This window comes from Dunckerocampus dactyliophorus, chromosome 20 (assembly GCF_027744805.1).
Source record: "Dunckerocampus dactyliophorus isolate RoL2022-P2 chromosome 20, RoL_Ddac_1.1, whole genome shotgun sequence".
Classification (NCBI taxonomy): Eukaryota; Metazoa; Chordata; class Actinopteri; order Syngnathiformes; family Syngnathidae; genus Dunckerocampus; species Dunckerocampus dactyliophorus.
The window spans coordinates 4,204,964-4,232,921 of NC_072838.1; the positions used below are offsets into that span (position 1 = coordinate 4,204,964).

At 40.5% G+C, this 27,958-nt stretch overlaps 1 protein-coding gene across 2 annotated transcripts in view; it reads left to right on the forward strand.

Moving 5' to 3' along the window:
* The first annotated feature begins 8,866 nt into the window (after positions 1–8,866).
* Positions 8,867–27,958, forward strand: part of ctnnal1 (catenin (cadherin-associated protein), alpha-like 1) — a 67,643-nt gene continuing 48,551 nt past the window's right edge. The window contains exon 1 of one of the 2 annotated variants that reach the window (XM_054762847.1): positions 8,867–9,269. In XM_054762847.1, coding sequence (XP_054618822.1) covers positions 8,886–9,269 — 384 coding nt within the window. In that variant the 5' untranslated portion in view covers positions 8,867–8,885. The remainder of the gene's footprint in view (positions 9,270–27,958) is intronic. The other variant, XM_054762845.1, reaches the window with a different exon arrangement.

Here is a 27,958-nt window from a genome sequence, read left to right on the forward strand (position 1 = left end):
CTTGACAGTTTAAAAATGGCGTCACACGGATGGCGTTCGTAGTAAAACCCCGTTGGAGAACAAGCGTTCCGCACATTTTAGCTTACTGTTAGAGTCAGGATAACACTAACAATACTGTAAATATTGTTTATAATGGTGCAGTAATATTACCGGTAATAATACTGGTAATAGTAGTAATTTAAAGTGTGCGTTGGAAATGTCTGTCACTGGGGTGCAACTTGGAAAGATGTCCGGTAGGTGGCAAAATACATTCACAAAAGAGAACTGCATTTAAAACTGTGTGGCACGGGTACTGTACAGTAAATTTCAGGTTTCTTTAAAGGGGCCCTATCCTGAATATGTTCCTGAATCTACATATATGAATATGTTTAAATGTTGTGCTCTTTTTCTACATAACAAGAAAGTGTCATACCATGCAGTTGCTGTGTTTTAAGCTGTTCCTGCTTTCATTTGTATGCCACGCATAAAGTTTGTGAATGGTTGGGAATTTGACAAGAGATACTGTGCTTCTTAATGCTTGGTTGCTTTTTCTTAAAAACGGCAGTCATAAATTGTTTTTTTTCCAGATCTAACAATTGTGTATGTGAAATGGAGTGTGGCTGCAATGGGAAGGTTTCGAGGGAGCTAAAGACCTACCTCACTTTACAGCTCCACTTCACAGACAGCTGTTTCGTGAACAAAGCACAGTTTGACGCCCGATTCTCTAATATTCATCCAATTATATCCAATTCTTTGCTGTTTGCTGATAACCATTAGCAACTGCTTGGGAGGGGGGATGTGCTGTAGTCGGTGTGATCGGGGGAGTTTCAGCCAAGAGGAGAAGAATGCCGATTTACCCTGTACATAATTTGAGATTTCTGACATTTTATTTTTTACAAAACGTATTATAATGCCCCAATGGGCTCCAATATCATTTTAAAACCCCCCTAAAATGAGTTGGATAGACCCCTTTAAGCACTCTTTGCATTTGTCTGTGTCAGTTTTGTCTGAGCCAAGTGGAATAAAAATGTGCACGCTACTTATTTAAATGTCATATTTGTTTGCAACCACTCCATCACCAGATGAGATAACCCCTTCTATTGACACGCCGGCATGTCACGCTCCCTATAAGTCCTCTCCAAGTGTTGACTGAGAATAATTGGTCACAGCTGAGCTATCTTCCAGTCAGGCAGCCGAGCTTGTTAAAAAATAAAGCCGCCGGGCCTTTTCAAAGTGTTGAGGCGACACTTTTGTCACAAAGTGTTGCCAGGCGAGCGTTTGACGTGATCAAGGAGAAGATCGAGTGCGTCGAACCCTTAAGCTGCGACGGGGAGTGACAACATGGCAGTGACAAACAAGGACAGGAGCGGAGGGATGCGGGAGGAGGAAGGGCTGTGTTTGTCGTGACTTGTGTTTACGTGACAAAGACAACACGCCATCACGGGGAGTAGATTGTCGCCTTCTCCGCCGGGGTCGATCCCCTCGTTGCTCAGCTTGGACGGACCTGGCAGAGCGAGGCGGGATCTCACGTGCGGGAGTGGTCCTCGAGTCGGGAGAATGGCCGCCAAACAGCTGCACGTGTGAAAAACACTCTCTATTATGCATTTGGCGGCCTCTTGAGGCAAAGTGTCTGCGTAAAATATACTGCTCAAAAAAATAAAGGCAACACTAAAATAACACATCCTAGATCTGAATGAATAAAATATTCTTATTAAATAGTTTGTCCTTTACATAGTTGAATGTGCTGACAACAAAATCACACAAATGTGTTTATTTACTCTTTTATTCATTCTCTTTATTTATTTATTTGTTTATTGGGGGTGTCTCGCTGTCCACCTGTTGTCCATTCCATTTGCACAACAGCATGTGAAATTGATTGCGTTCCCTTTATTTTTTTGAGCAGCGTATAGGTTTTATTTTTGAAATGGTGATGTCTCATTGATCTGGACCATGCTTAAAATTGAAGTACATCACCTGACATTAATAATAAGTAAAAAAAATAATTAGAAATAATAAATAAAATAAAATAACTTAGTTTGTTGAGTCCATTAAGCCAAATTAAGAGTCAGTGTTGTGGTTGCATGTTGTTTCATTAACGTACATCACCTATTATAATAATAATAATAATAATAATAATACAATTTATAATAATGGTATTTTTTGAAATAACGATATTTAAAAAAATAATTGTAATAATATCTAAAATAAGTAATAAAATAAAATAATTAAGTTTGATGAGTCTATAAAGCCAAATTAACAGTTAGTGTTGTTGTTGCATGTTGTTTTAATATATACATTGAAGTACATCACCTAATAATAATAATAATAATTAAAAGAATAATAATGATTTAAAAAATAAAAAGAATAAATACAGTATTATTCGGTTCGTAGCTGAGTGTGACGCAGTTGGGATGAGAATCTGGGCTCTCCCTTAGAGATAAGGAGAGAAGCGTTGTCATCCGGGAGTAGAACTGCTGCTCTTTCACATTGAGAGGAGTCAGATGAAGTGGGAAGAAGGCATCTGGTCAGGAAGCATCCCGGACGCCTCCCCGGGGAGGTGTTCAGGGTAAGACCGACTGGTAGGAGGCCTCGGGGAAGACCCAGGACACGTTGGAGAGACTATGTCTTTCAACTGACCTGAGAATGCCTTGGGATCCGCCGGGAGCAACTCGACGAAGTAGCCAGGGAGAGGGAAGTCTGGGCTTCGATCCCTGCATAGGCTGCCGCCCCCGCGACCCAACCTCAGATAAGCGGTAGAAGATGGATGGATGGATGTAAATAAAATAATAAATAAAATAAAACAATTTCGTTTGAGGAGTCTATAAAGCCAAGTGAACAGTCAGTGTTGTTTTTGCACATTGTTTTAGTGTACGCAGTATGTACTGTATCATTCCAGCTTGCTTTTATTGTGCACAAATAAGGCAGCATCCAGACAGTGAAAAGCTAGCTGCTTAACAGAATCGCTACGTTTGTGATGATGTAAGAGATGCACGGTCTTTTGTTGCTTTTGTTTTTGTTGTGTGTGTGTGTGATTGTGTCGAAGCAATTAAATTAGCCTGCTGCCCGAGGGTGACTGCTTGGCAGACAGATGACCCGCTCCTCATTAGCGATGCTTGCTGTTTGTACATTTGGCTACGGTGGCAACCGCGCAGCAATGTCCAAACGCTCCAAACTCAGCAATTAGCTAAAACCAAACACCATAAAACACATGCAAGGGGAAAATGCTGCAAATGTAAAACACTCACATGAATGCTGCAGGATCAAAAATGCAAAAGAAAAATGCGGTAAGTGCAAAAAACACACACACAAACCCAAAAAACAACTGCATGAAAGAGATGCTGCAAGTTTGGAAGTTAGCCAGACTACCAGGAAGTTAGCTAGACTACCAGGAAATTAGCCAGGCCACCAGGGGTACTAGACCAGACCCAGGGCTAACTTCCTGGTAGCTTGGCTAACTTCCGTTTTGTTCTGTCAACTTGCAACATTTCTGTCAAGCATGTGTTTTGGCTGTCTGTGTGTGTTTTTGGCATTTGTGAGAATGTTAACCTCTGTTCGAACCCCCTCCCCTTCCAGGAGGTATTCTCTTCGTCATGCTTAGCTAGCTGGGCCGAGTTCATCTGCAGGAGCCTGTCAGGACCAGGTAAGCCTCAAGTGTTCAAATAAGCTTTTTCCCTTTCTGCTAATCAGCAGCCTTCAGGCTTGTCAGCGTGTGAATATACAAAACACAAGATAGTCAAGATATCAAATATGCTTGCATAAGACGTGAACTACGTTGTTTCATGCTGGAATTATTAAAGCGAGGGAGATACAAGGTGTGCGTTTCCCCGGCAACCCTCCCTTTCTAATCCCGAGTTTCAACTGTCGACGTGCGCTCAATTTACATCTCGCCACGTGCAAGTGGGAAAAAAAACGGGAATCACAGCCTCGTCTTCTGCGCTCAGCAGTTGCTGTCCCGCAGTCTGCCTGAGGAGTGACGCGGACAGGCGGGGGTGAAAGTCAGCACTTCCCGAAAAAGCCTGGAGAAAGCGAGGAGCATCTAGGAGCGACACGCGATGCCCTCCCTTTACTACCTTGTGAAGAAGAAGTGTAGTTTTCTTTGTTTTTTTTAGTAGATTACATAACCAATCTCCATGAGACGTTGCAAAGGCGGCACATGAGTGCTTTTTGGAGGACATGAGTGCTGACTGTGGGCTGGTACTACATCACTGCTGCCACTAATGGAGTGATACTATTTACCCAAGTGTTCATGAACGCATCACATATAAGTAGAATTGGGCATCATCTCCAGCATCAATGGGAACCGGGACTAACATTCCGATTCTCCCGAATCGTTCAAGTATTTTAATATCGATTCCAGGTTTCGATGCTCATTTTGCCAACCGGAAGCACCAACGAAGAAGAGGCTGGCGAGGACCAGCCAAGATGAAGCGCCTAAAAGGTTTCATTAAAAAAAAAATAGCGGTCGGCTTAGTGCAACATATGCAACACAACGATATCATGCAAAGGAGGGTGCACGATCAACATGATTCATGTTCACACATTCATGGTGAAGAAATAACACAGTACCTCGCCTTTGATGAGCTACATCCTCCAAGCAGTCAGAATCAGGGAAGTCCAACAATGAATGACGTCTGTCTCATGCCGATGTAAGCCAGGCTCTCAGGATGCTAGCTGATGTGGAAGTTTGGTGTAAATAAAGGACGGGAGCTACGGCTAGGCAAGTTTATTTGCTTGCACTGTACGTCTCTGTCAAGGGACCTTCTCAGCCCGCACAACACACTTCCGGCCTTCAAAATAAAAGCGCTTTGGGATACATACTGTTTATTTCTGTTAACAAAATAAGGGTGTCATAAAAACATAGCTTACACCAACATTGAGGTAGAAAACAAAGTATACTACGAAAAGTAAACGTGTGAAAGTGTACTCTTTTAAAAAGAAACACGCATCGGAATCGAGAATTGTTAGGAATCATTCAAATTCAAACGAGGCCCAACCCTACATATGTGACATCACCACCTAGTGGCCTGGCATGCATATTACATTTATGTCATTTCAGCAAGTTGCTTTGATAACTTCTACATGTTTTCAAAAATCACTTTTTGCTAGGTTTTTTCCACATAAACATACCCTAATTTGCACATGTTGCCGTTTTCATCCAAATTAAAAGGTAGTACAGTACTGGCCACGTATATTTCTGATCTCATGCCATTCTGCACGAACCAGGAAGTAGCATGCTAGCTATCAGGTACCCAGAAAACATGCTTGCTTCCACTTTTTTGTCTTTTTAACATTTAAGTCACATTGCGAAAGTGGTACAATCCTGTCCTTGTGTTGCTCACGTCTCACGCCATTCTCCAGGAACCAGAAAGTAGCATGCTAATTATCGGAAGATCAGAAACTAGCCCCACCCCCCAAAATATGGCAGGTTACAATTGTTTTCACCTTTTTTTAGAAAGAAAATAATGCTCTATGTGACAGCGGAGAAGTAGTATAGTCCTAACTGTGTCTTCCTAACATTTGATATCATTTTCCAGGAACCAGGAAGTAGCATGCTAACTATCAGATCACCAGAAAATCACCCCAAAATGGCACTTTTTTACTTTGTACGTTTTTTACTTTTCTGGAAAGTTGTTTTTTGTCTTTTTGACATGGGAAAAAAATGGTACAGTCCAGTTCTTGTGTACATAACGATCCACGTAATTCACCAGGAAGCAGGAAGTAACATGCTAGCTATCATATGACAAGAAAAACTTCCAAACTTTGGAAGTTTACTACTTTACTAGACTTTACTACTGAATTGATATTTGTTAGAGAATATTATTTGGTCTTTTTGACAATGTCTGTACCAATAAAGTTAAGTTTTTCACTTTTGTTAAAAGAGTTTATTTTCTCTTTTCGACATTTCCCCCATGTATCAAAATGGTACAGCCCCCATCATCATCATCATTTGTTAGCAAGTTAATTGGGCTTTAATCTGGTTAATTTTGTCTGCTTTTGTTGTGTTTTAATAACAAGATTCGCTCTTCCACCATAAGTTAATTGGACATTTATTGACATGTACTGCTGGGTTACTGTCATATCGCGCTGCTGATTGCACAAAGTGTAACTAGCCAAAATGCAATTGAACAAGCAAACACAATTCACTTTTCTCAACAAGTCAGCCTTGGCGGAAGCCTTTTCTGTTGAGGGCTATTCCACTGTAGTTTAAACAGTAGTGTCCTTGTACTGTACACACACACACACACACACACACACACACACACACACACACACACACACACACACACACACACACACACTTGCAGAAGTTTGCAGGCAAGTTGTCAAAAAATGCAACGTGCCTAAAAGAGATTAGAGGCAGTTGGGTAAATATTGAATATTCCGGAACAAATGAGACACTGTTTAGCAAAACAAGCCTGTTTCACAGCGGGGGGTGAGGGGCGTGTATGTGCAGGGAAGGGAGACTGGGGGGCGGTGCCAACCACAACACTGCAGCACTGTGCACGCTTCTTTTTGTGTTTTTTTTAGATAATCTAACTATTTCCCAGCTAACATTCACAAGGATCTCCTTCTGTTATCTCCACTCGCCTCTACAACTTATCAAGCGGCAACAGAATGGAATGGTCTACAGTGTATGCGTGAGAAGGGGGGGGTGCACGAGTGCGCGCGGCACAATGATCTTATTATCACGGTGACGCTCCAAACACAGCCTGAGGGCCGATGAAGGAGAAACATGCAGATTATTATCTCATCATCAAAGTGGCACAAAAACACCCAAAGCAGCCAAATGCCTTGCATGCCCTTACAGTGTGTGTGTGTGTGTGTGTGTGTGTGTGTGTCTGTGTGTGTGTGTGTGTGTGTGTGTGATATATGTAAACAAGCAGTGTTATACTAAAGCATGGCTCTGGGCTTTTAAATAAATAGCAGCGAGGAGCGTGACACTGGCGCACAAGGTGATGATGCAGCACGTGAAGGCGGCATGGAGTGTCCCGCAGCCAACACACTAGAGGTCACATGATCTGTAGGCAAATGCACAAATGTCACATGTGCAGATTTGCTATCTTTTTTTTTTTATATCTTTTCTTAAAAAACGTGATGTTGTACAATTCAAAATCCCAAAATGTGGATGATAATTCATGTTTCCCGTACATTAATGTATCTGTGGCGGCCCGCCACGAATACATTTGGACGTTTATGATGGGCACTGCTTGACTCAGATGACATGTGACATGTGAACCCTCACTGGATGTCTTTTTCTGGGTTTACTACTTCTTTTTACACTTACATGACAGTTATAAAATCATCTTTTGTTGGTATACTACTTCCCCCCCCTCCCTCTTGTATGAGAGTTTAACAATATTTTGCTTGTTTTACTACTTCTTTTTACCCTTGTAAAACCATATGTTGGTGGTTTTACTTCATCTTTTTACACTTTTTTACTACTTTTCCCCCCATTTGGAGATAGATAGATACTAATCATCTCCAAGAGAAACTATGTATGACAGTTACATCATTATTTTCTGGGTTTACCACTTCTTTTTACACTTTCTTTTTACACTGCTCTCAAAGATCGGCCGATTTCCGCAAAAAAAAATTGCGTGATTGGCATATCCCCATAACTGCCTTTCAAGGCTGATCATAAAAGCCAATCACTTGTGGCTAGCACTATTGCAGTGCGCAGCGGCAGTGTCTTGCCCTAAATAACGTCTTGGGCAGCGCCGTCCTCCCACTTTCCCTCAATACCAAAGCATCATGTCTACCTAACTGCTAACACATCACGAAAACTATCTTGCGGGGCTAAAAAAGTTTAATGTGGCATTTGAAGAACGACCCTTGACGTGAGTTTTGGAGGCTCACGTCAAACGACAGCTAAGCCGTGTGCTCCACAGTAAAAAAGCAGCTATTGGCTGTCCTAGAAGTCGCCAGAAGTAGCTAGATGACATCATTAGCAAATTTGCATACTATTTGCATATGATGTTGTAACACCATTATAAAAAATCAGAACCTCGTAGGAGAATCTTCAAAAAGTAAGTAAAATATGTTTTTGTGTACATGAAGGTGTATTTACGGTTCCTTTGTTCATATCATAGAGCCAGGAGCACCGGTGCAGCCAGGAATTCTGGGTCCCATGAAAACAAATCACGTTGCCTCCCCCTTTATTAATGAACTACTAATTTTTATTAGTAATTACCTATTTTTGGGCCCCCCTGGCAGTCAAGGGACCTTGGAATTGTCCTGAACTTTCCCCCTTATACGGCACCCCTGGCCAATAGCACTCAACGTAAATCACTTGAAAAATGGATAATTAATCCATGTGATCGGTAGCAGTATTGGTCGATTTTAGTCCTGGATGATCGGACTCGGCAGTATAAAACCCTGATCAGAGCATCCCTAGTAAAATATATATATATTTTGGTTGTATTACTCTTCCCCCCCATGAGAGTTTAACAGTATGTTGCTAGTTTCATTGCTTCTTTTTACACTTGTAAAGCCATATTTTGCCATATCTTTTAAAACTTGTTAAAAATTATTTTCTGGTTTTACTACACCTTTTGACACTTATGTCCGCTAACGATGTTAAAATGTGACCGTGAAACATTGTGCGGGGTTCTACAGATAAGATTCTTATAGTGGCCACAGCTTGACCCTGGAACAGATTAATCTAATAGTTCAATTATCTCCTATTGGGAAAATGATTGACCAGTTTTCGAGGCATATTTTCAACCCCTGTGTATGAAATGTGAGTAAAAACACCATGAAAAAAAACAAACGTAAGGTGTTTTGACAAAAAGCACCACAATTGTGTTGTGTGGTTGAAGTCCGAGTCGAGATTGACAACATTGTGATCAGGTAGCACAAACATCGCGTGCACTCTCCACATTCACTTGCATGGTGCGTGTGCATGCATGAGCGTGCATGTGCTTGCCCAGGGTGGTGCGCTGCAGTCGGCTGTCTATAAACTAGTCGTCTCTACCTCGCCGTGCTCCAGTCAACTTCCACGCTGGGTCGAGGAAGGTCCGGGCGCCTTAAAACTCAGCGTGGCTAAAAGCGAAGCGGAGCCTCGGCGCGGTGAAGCAGCTAGTCCTCTCCCACTGTCCCCGACTGCCAGCACCCGGCTTGAGCGCTCCAGGGTGAAGTCGGCGGCGGCGTCGCGCTTGGACTCAGGCCGGGCAGAGAGGCGCTGCTCGGCGGGCATGGCTTCACCTCCGTGCGGCCACGGCAACTTCGACTCCGGCCTGGAAATCAAAACTCGCTCGGTGGAGCAGACGCTGATCCCGCTGGTGTCGCAGGTGAGTCAATTTCTTTTGTTTAGTTTCCTTTCTTTTAGTTTTCAACACACTTTCCTCGCATGTTGTTACTTATTAGGCTGCAAATGGCAGACCAACCCCCCCCCACACACATACACTTTTGTTGCTAGTTTGGCTGTTGTTGGGCAGAACCTGGAAGATTACATAACACGGTGTGCTTTTATCAACAACACCCCACCTTTACAACACATCTTATGTATAAAACTACACCCCTCTTTGTTTTTGTGTCGGCGCCAAAAGTTTCCTAAAAGTTTGCTCACACACTAAAGGTCTGCATGAATGAATGAATGGGTGTATACAGAGAGTCACACATTCACATTCATTGAAGCTATTGTGTTGCTGAGAGTCAAGCGTTCACATTCCATTTGTTCCTCCATACTTTAATGTGTAACTGCTGAGATTCACGCATATGAATGTCAAATGTGCTGCTATGAATGCTGAGAGAGCAGATTTCTATACAAAATACAGCATGAACGCCGGAAGCCAGTGTACGTCAAAGCGTTATAGCAGAAGTGGCGTTCACCCTAATACTACTGTGCATTGACAAACTGGCAGTGGGGAATGCCGAGAGTCAAACATTCACGTTAATGTGGGCCATCATGCATCACAAACTTGAGATTCAAGTACACGTGAAACCGTCATGCTCTGAAGTCTTATGGTTAAAGGAGAACCACACGTCCTTCTCTTTTCTGTGCGTTCTCAAGGTATACACACAGCTAAAGAGGCAGCTAATTAATGCACCTAATGGGACACACCTATCATGCCTAGAAAGCCTGCTATTAAAGCACCCCGAAAAGCCTCCAGCAAGGTTTTATGGTTTTATATCCATGCTGTGACCATGTAGGCACATTCATGATAGCATGAAATACTTACAGTATTTTGCCATGCTTTGGTCGTTTTAAGCATTCCCAGAACTTCCTTCCTGGGTGCAATGATTTCACATAGCAACATAGAAAGGAAGGCTACACCAGAAAGGACACGTACGACCAAATACAAATTAATGGAACGGATATTGAAAAAGTGGAAGAATATAAATTCCTTGGGGTTATAATAGATGAAAAAATGAGTTGGAAATCTCATATTAAATATATACAACAAAAGGTGGCGAGAAATATCTCTATATTGAATAAAGCAAAATATCTTCTTGATCAAAAATCACTCCACACTCTGTACTGTTCCTTAGTATTTCCATATCTAACGTATTGTGTGGAGATATGGGGAAATAATTACAAAAGTAATCTTCACTCACTCACTGTACTGCAAAAAAGATCTGTGAGGATAATTCATAATGCCAAGTATAGAGAACATACAAACCCTTTATTTTTAAAATCACAGATATTAAAATTCGCAGATTTAGTACACTTTCAAACCGCTAGAATAATGTATAAAGTTAATAATAACTCGTTACCCAAAAATCGAATCAAGTATTTCTCAATCAGAGAGGAGAAATATGATCTTAGAGGAAAATTAAACCTAAAACATTTATATGCGAGAACAACGCTGAAAACCCATAGCATTTCCGTGTGTGGAATTAAATTATGGAACGGATTGAGTAAAGAACTCAAACAATGTACAGAGATGAGCAAATTCAAAAAACAATACAAGCAGTTGATGTTTGCCAAATACAAGGCAGAAGAGTCCTGATTGTTCTGTCAGGTTTGTTATTTTATTTTATTTATTTATTTTTTTATTTTCTATTTTATTTTATTTTATTTTATTTTTTATTTATTTAATTAAATTTTATTTGTTATTTATTTATTTCTATTTATTTATTTATTTATTTATTTATTATAATTTTCTTTGTTGTGTTTAAAAAAAAAAAAAAGCTTTGTTCTTATTTATTTATTTATTTATTTAGTATTGTCATCATTATTATCATTATTATGAATGTTCTCTCTTTTTTTGGGGGGAGGGTTATCTCACCGTTATCTATTATGTGTTATCCTGACTATCACTGAAAACATGACATGGAATCCAGGAAGTGAACTACATGTACTGTACTAGATGTAGAATGGATGGGGGGTAGGATTAAATAAGCTTTGCTTCTTCCTACTCCTTTTGGACATGTGGAACTGTCAAAAAATGATTCACGAGATGTATTCCATTGTAACCTTCATGTTCAAATAAACTAAACCAAACCAAACCAAACACCTAGAGTTAACTTTTCCACACTCAAAAACAACAACAACACAGCAGCAGTAGTGGCAGCTCCAACATGTAGTGTTACCTTTTTCTTGTGGCCTGAGGCACTGTGAACGAGTGTGTGGTGAAGGTAGTCGCTAGCCGGCTAGTACCTAGCCGGTGTGGTGTGGCGAGGTGTCACTACACCAGGAAAGTAGTTCTTCGGAGTTGATAACAATAATAATAACAATGTTGCTGTAGCTTGGTTAATATGCAGGTCACATTATGTAAATGGAGTGTTGTTTTTAGAAGGCTTTATAGGCGGAATCGATGCGTGCCATCACATGCATACTTAGCTGCCTCTTTTTAGCTGTTTTTATATGTTTAGAACGCACAGAAATGAGAAAGACATGTGCGTTCATGTCTCCCATAAGGATTGTGGATGACGGGCAAAATTCCCCAAAAGTGCAGTTTTCCTTTATGGTGTGAATGCTGAAAAACTCGGGACTGTAGAGAGTGAAACTTTCACCCATTTGTGTATTGGCACTGACGCTGTCACCGTATGGATGCTGCAAGAGGAGCATCTGCTGTATAAACAAAACAAACAAAAGCAAACATTACTGCTGCTTTTTTTTAGCTTTTACTTTCTCACTTGTAGAAATGTGATAGTGTGAATGCTGAGAAGAGCACTGATGCATGTTGAAAAACGTTATTGTGTGAATGCTGTGAGTCCAGCATTCCCACTTTAAGATATGGCATGTCAGAGTATTGATCGCGTCTGTGCGCAGCGATGCAAGTATTTAGCCAAAGGCTAATACGTGAAGGTGTTATGTGGTGAAAAATATGTGAATGCTGGGAGTCGAGCATTTCCACCACTTTCAGAACAAGTCAAAACAAATGCTGAGTGCCAAGCATTCATGGGACAAAAAGTGAGCAAAAAACATGACAAATACAAATGAACTTTCTTCTGTCGCTTCTTTTTGTGTTTTTTATGTCACAAGCAAGACAGAGCCAACTGTTAGTGCTTTCAGAGGGGCAGGCTTAGCTATTAGAGTCGACAAAAGTGACCAATAAGACCGAAAAAAGCCACTAGAGGTCTGAACTGAATACTCGCTAAATATAAGCTGGCAACATCGATCCCTCCTGCGACATCTTCTTATTCTCCGGCAGACCAGGTGCGTATGAGGTGTGTTAAGAGGCAGAGTTATGATGCCATCTACTGTATGGAGTTGGAACCACAAGCTCCATACACAGACACACCAGGCCCGACCGTGATAAATGATTTATAAATCAATTATTTTCCTCGCTAGAGCATGGAAAACCTGTTTATGACCTTCTAAATACGGTTTGTAACATTATCAGAGACGTCTAGACATGAAATAACATGACCTTTAGACTCCTGTTACCCAATATAGTAGATATGAATAAAATGAAAGAAAATATAGAGTGGCACATGTTTTGTACAGTATTTCCTGCGGTGGCTCTTGTCTCATCAGTGTAACAGTGTAGAATACTACATATCACCACAACGTCTTTGAGTGTGTCTTCTGAATGCCTTGTATTTGTGTTGTACTTTATTTGGCCATTTTTTTGTTTGAAAATGCTTAATTTAGGCAAAAAATACACCAAATTTGTTTCAGTATGTAAATGTTGTAACTGATGATAGGCCGTAATCAACAACGAAACGGCATGAATTATTAATTAATATATTTATCATAGAGTGAAGCCGCTAAATTGGAAGTGTGAAGTGGCGAGGGGTTACGGATTACTGTGCAATTTGTTTATGAGTGAGGGCCAACAGGTAGGGCTAAATCTATTTGTGGCGGTCCAAATACTGTATGTGTGTTTTTTGTTTTTTTTACATGTCACATATGATGGGTTGCGTCAGCCTTGTAAATGCTAAAGGCCTCGTTATGCTGGAGGCCACGGGGAGGCCAAAGGGGACCAGTATGAATGTCCCCCCACTCTGCTGGGAGTCGGGACAAAGAACTAAAGGAAGGTTCCTGACCCCAAACCCCCTTGCTGAATGAAAATGTCTCATTTTGCAGGCCTTTTTTACTCATCCTAGTGCAAAAGTTGAAAAAGTGCAAGTCAGGTGAGGTGTTACCTGTGATGCAAATCACATAAGAAGATTTATTTCTTGGCCTTCATGCAGAGGCAGACGTTAAATCTGCTGTTCTTTTAATCCTATTTACTAGGTGGTAAACTCATAGTGGCTGCTGAGCTGTAAAAAAGGGGAAAAAAGCTCTTGTTGCTTCTGGCTTCTGTAAACTTTGCTTAAAGATGCATTATCACCTCTCGCCTGCAGGGGGCCTCTTAAAAATATCCGCAGTATTTAATTGAACGCAGCCTTGATGTGCACAGTAGCAGAGTTTGAAATAATATATTTTATCACTGTTGAGAAGTAGGCATGAAGGACAGTCTGTTTTTTTCTTCCTTAACTTCCCCCCTCTTCTGTCAGCATGTTCCCATAGCAACAGAGCTCTGCAACGGTGAAAAGAAACAATATTTCTCAAGGACTGCTTTGCTGCTGTGATGTCATCAAGGTAGAGAACCGTGCCGGATGTCGCTTGCTTCGTTTCACTGCTGCTGGGAGATTGAAGGTGGACTTCAGCTCCGCCTACCATGTGTTTTTAGCATACATTCATTTATTTGTGGAAGCCCGCCTCAAATAAATTTGGCCGTAATTGTTTTGACCTCGCTCACAAACACACCTGAGAATAAGCAGATGTAGCAGGAGGGATCAGTGTTGCCAACTTAGCCACTTTCTGCCCAAATTGTTGGAACAAACTGTGACTTTTACCCAAAATTCTCCATATCGGGTTGTGTTTTTTTTAAAGCTACATGTATTTTTGTCAATAATTTCATCCAGGTCCTTGCTCAAAGTTGCGTCTTACTCAGTCAGTCACCTGCCAAAGCAACAGGTGGCACTGTTGCCTCCAACTGTAAGGCCGTTGTAGCCAATCACAAGCAGGAAGAAAGCAGTTTCCGGAAAAGGCAGCATAACCACAATGGTAAATTGAATGGAAATGTGTGAACTCTTGAATATAAAGTTATAACATTAAAAATAAAAAAAATAAAAACTACATAAGTAGCGATGTCATCCACATACGGCAACATCTGCATTTGAAAATAAGGGAAATTTATCAAAAACTATTTGAACGGGAAAGAACGGCAAACTATGTGAGTTTCTCGATGAAAATAGATGGGAGGTTCGTCAGGTATAGTCAAACAAAGGACACAACCCCCTCCTCCAAAATCTTTCATTTTCATGCGCATGTGTCGTAAAAAGGTGTTTGTTTTTAGCAATATTGAAAAGACTGTATTTCAACAAAATGAATTGCCACCATCATGTGAATTAAATGTAAGTCATGTAAGTAAGTCCCTCCTCCATCTAAAAGCATTTACAGGCGACTTCGTCTCGTGACATAAAAAAAGATATGACAAAAAGAAGAAACAGAAGAAAGTTCATTTGTATTTCGAAACATATTTGCTTTGCTTTTCATGTTTGTTGCTTAACGAGCAAAAAAAACACATAAAGAAGCGACAAAAGAACATTCATTTGCATTTCTAAACATATTTGTTTTGCTTTTTATTAGGGCTATCAAAAATATTGCATTAACGGCGGTAACTAATTTATTTCATGAATTACATTACTTTTTTCTGTTTAATTAACGCATGCGCACCAGCGCAAGCATGCGTCTCTGTTATGATGGCAGACGGCAGCACGGTGGAGCGTCCTCACAGTCATACAGCGTCTGACGTTCTTTTCTGACTTGATTGTGACCTGAACACATCAACAGCAGTACAATTCCAACACCACATACTGTATGTATCTCCAACTCACACACGTCTCTAGTCCCTTCATCCTGGGAGCCACACTTCCTCATTCTCATTACAAGAACGCGAGATGCATTCAGGGACACTCCGAACATCACAAAAACAGCTTTACAGTGCGTGCGTGCGTGCGTGCGTGTGTGTGTGTGTGTGTGTGTGTGTAAATAAACAGGAACATAAACATGAAGTGGATATTCTTAGCACTTACTTCGTAATTCTTAATTCGGACGTACAATTTGCTACATTTAAGTACGCTGGAAAATACACTGAAAACAAGTACATTCAAAGTGTGATTCCAATGTTGTGTTACTATTAAAGAGACTAATGTTAGACAAATAGATTTTTAGATTTTAGACTTTTTAGACTGTGGTATCTTTTAGCTTGATTGACATATTCTGTTCATTTGGAGCTGTTAATATGTACCGATATAATATATAATCCTGTCCTGTCATTTATCTTTCTCTTCATTAAATACAGTAAAAATGGGCATATTTCAGACATAGTTGCTAATGGTGATTAATCATGATTAATTAATTAAAAAACGGATGAATCTGATTAAAATTTTTAATCATTTGACAGCCCTACTTTTTATATTTTTTTGCTCAGTGAGACCCTACGCCATCTAAAAGCTCTCACAAGCAGCTCCGTCTTGCTTGTGACATAAAAAAAAAACACGTGAAGAAGAAACAAAAGAAAATTCATTCGTATTTCTAAACATAATTGTTTTGTGTTTCATGTTTTTTGTTTAATGAGCAGCAGATGCTGCTGTGGGCCCTTGCGCCGTCTAAAAGCACTCACAAGCGGCTCCGTCTTGTTTGTGACATTTATAAAGACGTGACAGAAGCAAGTTCATTTGTATTTTCAAACATTTGTTTTGCTTTCCATGTTTTTGGCTCAACGGGGAGCCCCCCCCCCCCCCCCCCCCCCCCCCCCGCCCCCAATGCAACCCACCACACTTAAATGTAACCCTCTTAAGGTGGGAATGGGGAGTAAAGGAGCAAGGTGGGGACTAAAAAAAATCTTGTTGTTGTTGTTGTGTATCATTAGATGTCTATCAGGGAGGAAATGAGAAAAGCTGCTGTTGCTCATGTCGTCTGATGTCCTCACCTCTCCTCCTCTCGTCTTTGCTATCCCGTGTTGATATTCCCCAGCCTTCTTATCGGCCTCACTCCCACTGCTGTGTAATTATACGACCACACACACACATGCACACGGGATAGGCACATGAACACACCCATGTCTGTTCTATTCAAGCATGTTCACTTCTTTTATTGATTTTTTTCCATTTCCCCTTTTGCACTTCCTGTCTGGCTTCCCCTGAACCACATGACCACTTTTCACTTCATCTCATTTACAAGACCGAGGAGGCCTTTATGGAGCGCCGCCTCGGGCTAGGAAGTCGGTAATGTGCTTGACCCCCCCCCCCGCCACCACCGCATCTCCATACCAATGGCGGGCACCAGCTGTGATGCAATCGGCCTCCACGTGGAGAGAAAGAAAGTTCTAGTGTGTCCTACCTGCCTGCCTGCAGGCCAATTAGTGCTAATCTGGAGCTGGTGGAACACGAGGAGAAAGCACGGCGGTCTTCCAGCTTTAGAATGCTAAAGTCTTGCGTAAAGGTGCACACTTTGATCAGAATGTTATAAACGCTTCTGACACTTAAGCCTCGTGATTAAATCGCTTGTTTTTCCTGCACGGATAAGCCGGGATTTTTTTTTTTTTGTGCAGGGATTTTCTGCAATAATTGGGCCCTCCCGCCTAAGTTTGTTAGCTCAGTCAAGCTTCTAGGGGTTTGTGTTCTGCCAGGCTGCTTGTTTATGTTATTGCATATTTTTACAACCAAACAAAAAAGCTCGCTGGCATATTTTGAGGGATGCGATTTGCTCTGAGAATTAGACAATTTTTGCCTCTGAAATGCCGCGTAAGCACGGAAATCATCCACTTATGTCTTGTTGTGTTTCCAAAAAGCATTCAACATATGGCTAAGTTTCTTTATTTCTTGTTGTAATCACCAAGGTTTCCTCACAGGACTGCAATCTACCTTTGGCGAGGGTAAATCATGTCATTGTCTAATTTGCAAAATTGCCCATGACGCCATAGAAGACAAAAAGTGAGCAAAAACCCAAAAATATGAAAATTTAAAAAATCAGTTTACAAATAGGGCCGCACGGTGGTCTAGTGGTTAGCATGTTGGCCAACACAGTAACAGTCAGGAGATTGGGAAGACCTCGGTTTGATTCTCCCTTGGGCATTTCTGTGTGGAGTTTGCATGGTCTCTGCGTGCGTGTGTGGGTTTTCTCCGGGTACTCCGGTTTCCTCCCACATCCAAAAAAATGCATGTTAGGTTAATTGGAGACTCTAAATTATCCATAGGTATGAATGTGAGTGTGAATGGTTGTTTGTCTATATGTGCCCTGCCATTGGCTGGCGACCAGTCCGGGGTGTGCCCCGCCTGTCACCCGAAGTCATCTGGGATGGGCTCCAGCATGCCCCCGTGACCCTATAGAGGAGAAGCGGTATAGAAAATGGATGGATGGATAGATGTTTACAAATACAAAACTTTCTTCTGTTGCTTCTTTTTGTGCTTTTTTTATGTCACAAGCAAGACGAAGCCGCCTGCGAGTGCTTTTTAGATGGGAGCAGGACCCGCTGCTCATTGAGAGGAGCAATGTGTGCTTTCATGTTGAAGTCTCCAAAAGTGTCTAAAAGGAAAAAAGCAAAATCTGTCCGCCAGAATCTGCAGTCCGCACCAGTGTGTGTGTGTGTGTGTGTGTGTGTGTGTGTGTGTGTGTGTGTGTGTCTTTGTGTGGAATGTGAGATTGTTTGCTAAGGATCAACAGAAACTACGGGGATGTGCGGTGGCGTAGTTGTGCAGGCGTCATGTCTGTATAGCGGTGCGTCGCTATTGTGACTCGCAGCTCATTGGCCCAGTCAGTCAGCGCCAAGGACAATGTTTACATCAACATAGTTGAGTTCAGGTCCTGATGGTGTGATTGCGAAACCCTTGGTCTGACTTGGATGCATTTGTGTTTTTGCCGTTTCTGTGATACTTCAACTTCTGTTGAAGGGACTGCAGTGTTGATAGCTCCGCCCCTTAAGGTACATTATGGCTGTTTTGAGAGTGGAAATGCACAACATTCCAAGCCAAATAACTGTTCCTCCCGCTGGAGGAACGATGTGTTGATGTCATTGTGGTGCTGGTACCACATGTATTTAAATTGTTTTGTTGACGAAAACGAGATGGTGACGAGCTAAACATGGTTCTTTGATGACTTAAACGTGACAAGTCGGGGTCTTCCTACATTATTATGTATCAAATTAAAAGCACTAAATGAATACTGAGCCACCATCCACCAGTACGAGCCAGGAGTTAGTGTTTCAGAGAGAAGATTATACGTCGCTGTTTGATGTGTGTGATAACAAACAGTGTGCTAGCATGATGGGTGGGGGGTGGAGGGGCACGTTTATACCTGTATGTGTTTTTTAAATTTTGTAAACGGGCTAAAAACGTTAAAGTAATCAATTGTTCATTGCAGTTAATAGGTTCCAGTGATTAGCGAATTTCCGCAAAGTAGTATTCCTTATTTATAAAAGGAATATTTTGGTACTTAAGCATAGAAAACCTGTTTACGACCTTCTAAATACAGTTTTTAACATTATTAGAGCCCTGCAGACATGAATTAACACTCTTACAGTCACCTTTACACTCCTATTACTCAATACAGTAGACATAATAACAGGAAACAAGACATATTAGACATAAATATGACCTGAATATAGACTCATGCAAGAGTTTTCTGGACAGCGTATACTTCCTTTGGTGGCAATCGTCTCATCAATGTAACATTACTGACCCCTAGTGACCGGTGCAGAAAACTACATATCATCGCAATCTCTTTGAATGTGTCTTCTGAATGCCTCATACAGGTATTTGTAATTTTGTTTTTATTAGCCGTTTTTGTGCTTGAAAATACTCAATTCAGGGCAAAAATATGTGAAATTTGCTTAAATATGCATAATATTTGACTCATAATAGGCCGTAGTCAAGCATTCAACAGTGATAATTTATTAATTAATACATTTTTGAAAAACCGTGATAGAGTGAAGCTGCGAAATTAGAACTGTGATTGTATTATTAGTATCACTATGATCATTATCATCATTATCAATGTCAACATTTAAGCGTCTTCTCTTTTTGTTCTATTTTTCCCATTTTTGCTGTTTTTTTTTAGTTTAATTTCATTTCTACAATGTGCCACAGGGCAATATAAAAAACAAGCTGCAGGCCGCACTTTGGACACCCCTACTACACCCCTACATGACGCTTCAATTCCATACAATCCCACTGCTTCCAGAAGCATCTAGATCAGGGATGTCTAAGGCTGGGCAATATGGACCAAACTCATATCCCGATATATTTATGTTGAGCATTGATATACGACATATATCCCGATATTTTTTCCACAAAGTGAGTTAGGACAAAGTCAAAGCCAAATTTGCGTGTGAACTTGTTTTATTAAAATTTGGAAAATCTTATAGAAAAATAGGGTTAAAATAAAACAGTTCAATCAGTTTTTGAAATAAATATAGAAAAAGTCAAATATAATCTTCAATCTTCTTTATAACAAACCTTCAGCCATGCTCAAATCCTCAGCTAATATGAAAAGCACAAAAGAACAAAATGTGAATAAAGTGCCCCTTTTAAGAGGGAATTTAAAAATGTCAGCAGCAACTCAAAAATATTTTACTTTGAACGTTATTATTTTTTTAGGCAAATATTTTTAAAAGACATAAGCATGTCTGTGCCAGGAACACCAACCTGTCAAGTGCATCAAGCTTAGCAACTGTCTGTCTGACTTGCTTGTGCATTTGTGGCAGAGCTTCTCATGCTAAATAATTGTGACTTGACATCTTGAGCCCATTATTTCCACCGATGCAGTGGGGACCATATCTTTAGCAATGTGATAGGACACTGCTCTAGTAATAGCACACCACTTTGCACTTTTCCTTTCATGAGGAACACAACAGGAAAAAGAAGCAAGCAATGAGCTTTGTGTTTTGTGGAGTTGTGCAGCCGGGGATGTTTCAGGCCCCAGCTTCACACACTCATACTCGACTTTGTGCCAAATTTTAAGGTGGTGAAAAAGACTTTGGTGCTTCTGCCCTTGACAGTCACTTTTTCGAAGTGCCTCCAAATTCCTGAGCCACTGCTTTTTCTTTTCTGACCCGTTCCCCGCAGACGTCGATGCCTCTTCATGTTTATTCACAACTGAATGGGGCTTCTGAGCCCGGCTGAGCGGTGCTCAGCGGATCAGTGAGACCGCCGCGTCAAGATACCAAAAGTTACAGTGCAAATCCAGTCTATGTCTATATGAACGATATGTTTGGTTTTGATATCGTGCTTAAAATAAATATCGATGTATCAGCCAGCCATAGGAGTGTCCAAAGGTTTTTCCAGCGATGGCCACATAATGAAAAATGAAAGGATGCTGCTTTGCCATTTTGATATTTTGTAAAGCAACACATTTCAAGAAAAAAATGCATCTCAGCTCTGTCATATACAGTGGTGTGAAAAAGTGTTGTTGGCTCCTTCCTGATTTTCCTTAATTCCTGATGAATTGTCTTTTCATCGAAGCACAACAAATATGAAGTACCACCTTCGGGCAAAGCATATCTTTGCTAACAACTTGGGATCAAGCCATGGTCGTCAAGCTACACTGGCTCGGACTTACCAACAAAAAGACAACTAGGACATCATACAGATAGCCACAGGTGAGCCATTATATAGAAAAAGATACACAAACTGTGTGGAAATGAAAAGGCAACCAAGTTGGACCAGGTGGCCAAAGCTGCGTTTTTTTGCACTGGACAGCAGTAAGCAACCATAACTACCTCGAGCTAACAGCACTTCTGATCGATGATAGTTGGCGGCTGCACTCATTTGCACTAGGCGTAGTGAAAACAGAGGAAAGACATTTCGCCGAAGCTTGTGCTCGTCAGTTTCTTGATGTTGCTAAGGAGCGGGGGATAATAGACAAGGTTACCACTATAGGGACAGATAGTGCTGGAAATATGATGACAGCAGCCAGGAGTCTACCATACAAGCGCTTGTCGTGTGTCGCACACGTGCATTGCTCAGCAAATAAAGACACCGTATTGGCTTTATGTGCTGTTAACACTGTTAAAGTTTTAAAATGCTGGTTTGTTTAATATTTCTATATTCAAACACCATACGTGTACTACTTTTATCTCAAGCCAATTGTAGTACTTCAATAGATAAAGTCAACTTAATTAAGCCCAAGGTAAATGTGTGATTATATAGCTAGATAGCTGCTTGAAAGGAAGCCACTCATGGCTGCGCCATGAAAAAAAATCATGATTGTGATTAATCATCACTAAATCAAAGTAGACATGTGATTAACTTGATTCAATTTTGTAATCGATTGACAGCACTGATAATATTTCAAGTTTATTCTTGTAAAATTGGGCCTTTTTTAATTTTTACTTTATACTTTAATTTAATTAATTAATTTAATTTTAATTGCTGCCGATTTTTTAGATTTCTGTTGTTTTTTTTTTTAAATTTCTGTATGTACTCCCATAATATTTTGACTTTATTCTCACAATGTTATACCTTTTTCCACAATCTAATTTCTTGAAAATTACAACTTTATTTGTTTTGTTTGTTTCTAACAATATTAAGAATTTTTAAGAATAACTTTTTTCTTTAATATTTCACATTTTATGCTAATAAAATGATATTATAATTTGTCCTCATTATATTTCATAATTCTGGTAAAAATTATTACTTTTTCTTGTTAGATTACCTCTTTTTTCTCTTAATTTTTAGACTTTTGTAAAATGACTACAGATTTTTGCTGGGTTTTTTTCTTGCTCAGTTATATTTTTAAAATGTGCCGTAGGCCGCACTTTGGACACCCCCGATCGCGATCGTTGTGCAAGCACCGTAAAGTCGTGAAGCGGTTTCCAGGGATTGACCATTTCCCATTAGCACAAAAATAAGCTCACTTGAAGGCGTCTCTAAATGCGAGTAAACATCTTTGATTCCCCTCGTGAATGGCGTGCAGCTCATCACACCTGACCAGTGTGTTCCTCTCCCTCCCGCTGCTTCTTCTCGCTGCCATCGATTCTCTGTTTAAGTGCTGATAAAAGGCTCTGTCTCACTTGTGCTTCCATTGACTCTTCCAGTGGCTAAGACGCTGCAAAGGAGGCTAACTTTATGGTGAGAAAAGCTTATCTCATCCTCTGCTCGTGTACAAGACGCATTGGTGAGCCTCAAAGTGGCATCATCCATTCTCGTACCAGCTTACAGTATGTTGGGTTTATCTATGCATGCATGCAACGCTAAGTGGTATCTGCACCTGCGCTGGTAAAATAGTCCACCTCATGAATGAAAGTAAGCATCCAGAAGATAAGGTCTCCTCCGTCATTAAAGCAGTCGCCCTCCGTGTACTCGGTGTGAACGGGCCCCCAGAGCCAGTGCGGGCTAATAATAGTGAAGGATCCTTGTCAAGTATCGAGTAGCGGACTCGATGCGGCGTTTCCTTCGGGATTTGTTTCAGGCAGCCGCAGTGTGGGAAAAGAAAAGGTTTTTTTATTGTGGTGCTCACTGCCGGAGCCAGTGGATATCAGTTGAAAGAAGTATAATGAAGTGATTTACTGCCTTTTCCAGCTGCTTAACAAGGTGGACTGCGTAGAGAACAGGTCTGTACAGCACACCGGAGCCCGCTTTAGTCTCCAACAGCTCTTCGAGTCCTGTCCCACCGTGTTTTTATTGCGTCAATGCTGAGAAACATTCAAATCGAGCAGGAATTTTTTAAAATTCCCACATTTACTGTAATTTAATATTTTCTGTGGCAATTTTGCTGTTGAAAATGAATGGGCACCGTATTTGGGGCCCCCTACTGATGGAAAATAATTTTACTTTTTCCATTACTGTGACATTCTTGCTTATTCTACAACAGGGGTGTCCAAAGTGCAGCCCGGGGGCCAATGCGGCGCGTGGCTGTTTTATTGTTTTTTATTGGCCCATGGCACATTCTAAAAATAGAATTTAACAAGAAAACTTTTAAAAAAAGGAAAAAATCTGCAGCAGTTTCAAGTCAAAATATTAAAAAAGAAAAAAGTTGTACTCCAATGCAAAAAGTTGTAATTTTACAAGAATAACATTTGGAGGCAAAATAACGCCATTTTTGTAGCATAAAGTTTACATATTAAAGACAAACATATTTTGCAATGAGAATATTATGAAAAACAAACAAAACAATTAATGTTGTAATTTTTGTAAATTTAGCTTGGGAGAAAAAGTTTGAATATTACGGGAATAACGTCAAAATATTATGGGAATAAAGTCATAATGGTATGCGTAAAAAGAAAATTTATAAGAACAAAGTAGTTGTAAAATAATTTCTAAAAAAAACAGCAGGAAAAAAAATGCTGAAATTTTATGAGAATAAAGTGAAAATATTGAGAGGAAAAAAGTTGTATTCTAAAGAGAAAAAAGTTACAATGTTACAAGAATAAACTTGTGATATTATGGGGAAAATAATGCCATTTTCTTAGCATAGAGTTGAAATGATAAAGGAAAAAGATGTTAGTTTTTTAAAAGATGTGATGTGAGAAACAAACAAACAAGAAGGAAGTAATTTCTCGAAAATTAGATGGGGAAAAAAGTTATAATACAAGAATAAATTCAAAATATTGTGGGAATAAAGTCATAATATTAGAAATAAGAGGAAAATTTAGAAAGAAGAAAGAAAGTTGAAATATATGTACAATTATTTAAAAAAAAAAAGCAAGCGCAGAAATGGGAAAAACTGCAAAAACGTTATGAGATGAAGTCAAAATATGAAGAGAAAAAAATTGTATTCCAAAAAGAAAAACAGTCACAATTTTAAGAGAATAAATTCATAATATTATGAAGAAAATAATGTCATTTTAGTAGCATTTCACCTATACCACAAAGCTGAGATGCAGTTGTTCTGTATACATACAGTACAGTGGTGTGAAAAAGTGTTTGCACCCTTCCTGATTTATTTTTTTTTTCTCATGTGTGTCACACCTAAATGTTTCAGATCATCAAACAAATTTAATTTAGTCGATGACAACACAACTGAACACAAAATGCAGTTTTTAAATGAAACTTTTTATTATTAAGGGAGAAAAAAAATCCAAACCTACATGACCCTGAGTAAAAAAGTGATTCTGTCCCGTTAAAACATAACTGAGATTAATTGAGATCCATCAGTCTGGAAAAGGTTATGAAGCCATTTCTAAAGCCTTGGGACTCCAGCGAACCACAGTGAGAGCCATTATCCATAAATGGCGAAAACATGGAAGAGTGGTGAACCTTCCAACCAAAATTAGCCCAAGAGCGCAGCGACGATTCAACCAAGAGGTCACAAAAAACCCAACAACAACATCCAAAGGACTGCAGGCCTCACTTGTCTCAGTTAAGGTCAGTGTTCATGACTCCACCATAAGAAAGACACTGGGCAAAAACAGTCTGCATGGCAGAGTTCCACCACTAAACAAAAAGAGAACATCTTGATGATCCCCAAGACCTTTGGGAAAATACTGTGGTCTGACAAGACAAAATGTTAACTCTTTGGAAGGTGTGTTTCCAATTACATCTGACGTAAAAGTAAAGCCACATTCAGAAAAAGAACATCATACCAACAGTGAAATATGGTGGTGGTAGTGTGATGGTCTGGGGCTGTTTTGCTGCTTCGGGACCTGGAAGACTTGCTGTGATAAATGGAAGCATGAATTCTGCTGTCTACCAAAAATCCTGAAGGAGAATGCCTGGCCATTTGTTCGTGACCTCAATGGGTTCTGCAGCAGGACCCATCCATCCATCCATCTTCTATGCCGCTTATCCTTACTAGGGTCGCTGGTATGCTGAAGCTTATCCCAGCTGACTTTTGGCCAAGTGGCAGGGTACACCCTGGACTGGTCACCACTCAATCTCAGGGCACATATAGACAAACAACCATTCATCTGCAGCAGGACAATGATACAAAACACACCATCAAGTCCACCTTTGAATGGATGAAGAAAAACAAAATGAAGATTTTGGAGTGGCCTAGTCAAAGTCCTGAATCCTATCGAGATGCTGTGGCATGACCTTAACAAGGCGCTTCATGCTGGAAAAGCCTCCAATGTGGCTGAATGACAACAATTCTGCAAAGATGAGTGGGCCAAAATTCGTCCACAGCGCTGGAAGAGACTCATTGCAAGTTATCACACACGCTTGATTGCAGTTGTTGCTGCTAAGGGTGACCCAACCAGGTATTAGGTTTAGGGGACAATCACTTTTTCACACAGGGACACATTTTTTTTCTCCCATAATAATAAAAAGTTTCATTTAAAAACTACATTTTATGTTCAATTGTGTTGTCGTTGACTAATATTTCAATTTGTTTGATGATCTGAAACGTTTAAGTGTGACAAACAAACTCAAGAAGGGTGCAAACACTTTTTCACACCAGTGTATAATACAAAAATATCGAAGTGGCAAAATTGCATCATTCACTATGTGGCCCTCGCTGGAAAAAGTTTAGGTACCCCTGTTCTACAGGGTGACATGGCTCAGGATTTCATAATTCAATATTTTCTGTGACATCTTCCCCATTGAAACCATTTTCAATGTCGCCCCCTGTTGGCGGAAATTCATTAACATTACATGTAACATTTTGTTTATTCTGTGAGCGGCAGCATGGCTCAGGTCCTAAAGTGGTCGTCCTGACGGTTGCTCGTTCGATCCAGTGAATAGATTTGAACACATTTCGACATTTCAGTTCAGCAGGTAAAGAACGCACCGCTAGGCTAAGGTCCTGCAATTAATCTATGAAACAATAGTTTTTTACATTTGATTGTGTGGAGGGCGTTCAGTCATGGCGACATAAACCACATACCACATCCAAATCCCAGCCTGTCCGCCCTTTGTGTTGTCCACCCATCAGATAGCGATGAGTGTGCTGGGTGTTGACACACAGGAAGTGATCTCTATCAGCGAGGATGCTGTGCCTAATGTAGCGTGATGCTCCTTCCTTTCTTTCCATTTGAGTCGGGCCTCAATGGAAGCGGATGAAGACAAAAAGGCCGGTCAGACAGATGAAGACGCCAAACAAAGAGCGAGGCCGTGTGGTTTGATGGTGGTCATTCCGAAATAACACACGCTCAATGCTCAGTATTGTCGGGACAAAGATCCTCGCAGGGCGGGATGGCCCACTTTGTACTCCTACAATGCTCTTATCACTTACTGATAGCTGTGATTGAGAGAGCGCTTTATGATGTCTGCTGCCTTCAGAGTCCGTGGGGAATTTGTGTCCCATTTGTTCTAAAGAACATTTTGTCAGGTCATTTCTGTTCCAGGTGTTTTTAGGGGGCTCCACAACAAAAGTCCTCCATGCATGCCTGGGACCTTCTCTGAACAATTCAGAGGGGACGAAAGACCCTTGTTCACAGTACACTAGCAACATGCCTACTATTGCCAAAAGCAGTCAGTCGGGGGTCCAAGAATGCCGAAAAACTTGTACAGGAGACGCCCTTACAACGTAAATAATCCGTTCCAAGAACCTTTATGTTATAGGGATTTTATGTTATACGAAGCGTAAAATACATGTAAATAGCCTAATCCGTTCCAAGATCTTCCCAAACTTACACTTTTGGGCCTTCAAAATATTCATAGTCCACCAAATATGGTGGGAAAATATAAGAAAACAGCATAAACATAGTAGAGTAACATTCCAATATAAAATAAGGTAAATAAGGTATAACGGTCGATGGGGAACAGCCGTATAGTCTAGCAACATCACTTAATTTCATACCACCGTCACGCTTCTGGATCATTTCCTGCTTTGTTTCGATTGACAACTTTTCCCTTTTTTCTTACCACTTACACTTGGTTTAGGGCCCATGGCTACGGTAATTTTAACACAAATAAAAGTAAACAAATTAAGAAGAGATTTCAATAAGTGCAAACTAGTTTAAGGGCGACTAAAATGAGGAAGGGAGCTCACACACAAACATGGACGCACAGGATAAGTCAGCCAATGAGATAAGAGCGTAGGCGGTGCCCCGATCATCAGCCAATGAGATGAGAGCGTAGGCGGTGCTCCGATAATCAGCCAGTGAGCGCATGAAGCGTCAGAATTTGTGGATAACTTCCTGCTTCCTTTTGATCGACAACTTTTCCCTTTTTTCTTACCACTTACACTTGGTTTATGGCCCATGACTCCGGTAATTTTAGCACAAAGAAAAGTACTGAAATTAAGAAGAGATTTCAATGCGTGCAAACCAGTTTAAAGGAGACTACGATGAGGAAGGGAGCTCGCATACAAACTTGGACGCGCTGGATAAGTCAGCCAATGAGCTAAGAGTGTAGGCGGTGCCCCGATAATCAGCCAATGAGAGCGTAAAGCCAGAAGGCGTCACCAAGTTTACTCTGTTAGTCTCCCTGTCGCTTGCACGGACTTGACGCTTTACGTTATATGGAATTCCTTACGTAATACGATGCGAATAATTTACATAAATTCTTTACGTTCAGTGGAATTTACGTAAAAGGAGGTTTACGTTATGCGACGTACTACTGTACTTTGTACCCTTAAGCCCCAAAAAGGTCCGTCACATGAATGGAAAATATAATCTATAAAAAAAATTTCGCCTTTGGATCAGTCAAATTATGTGTT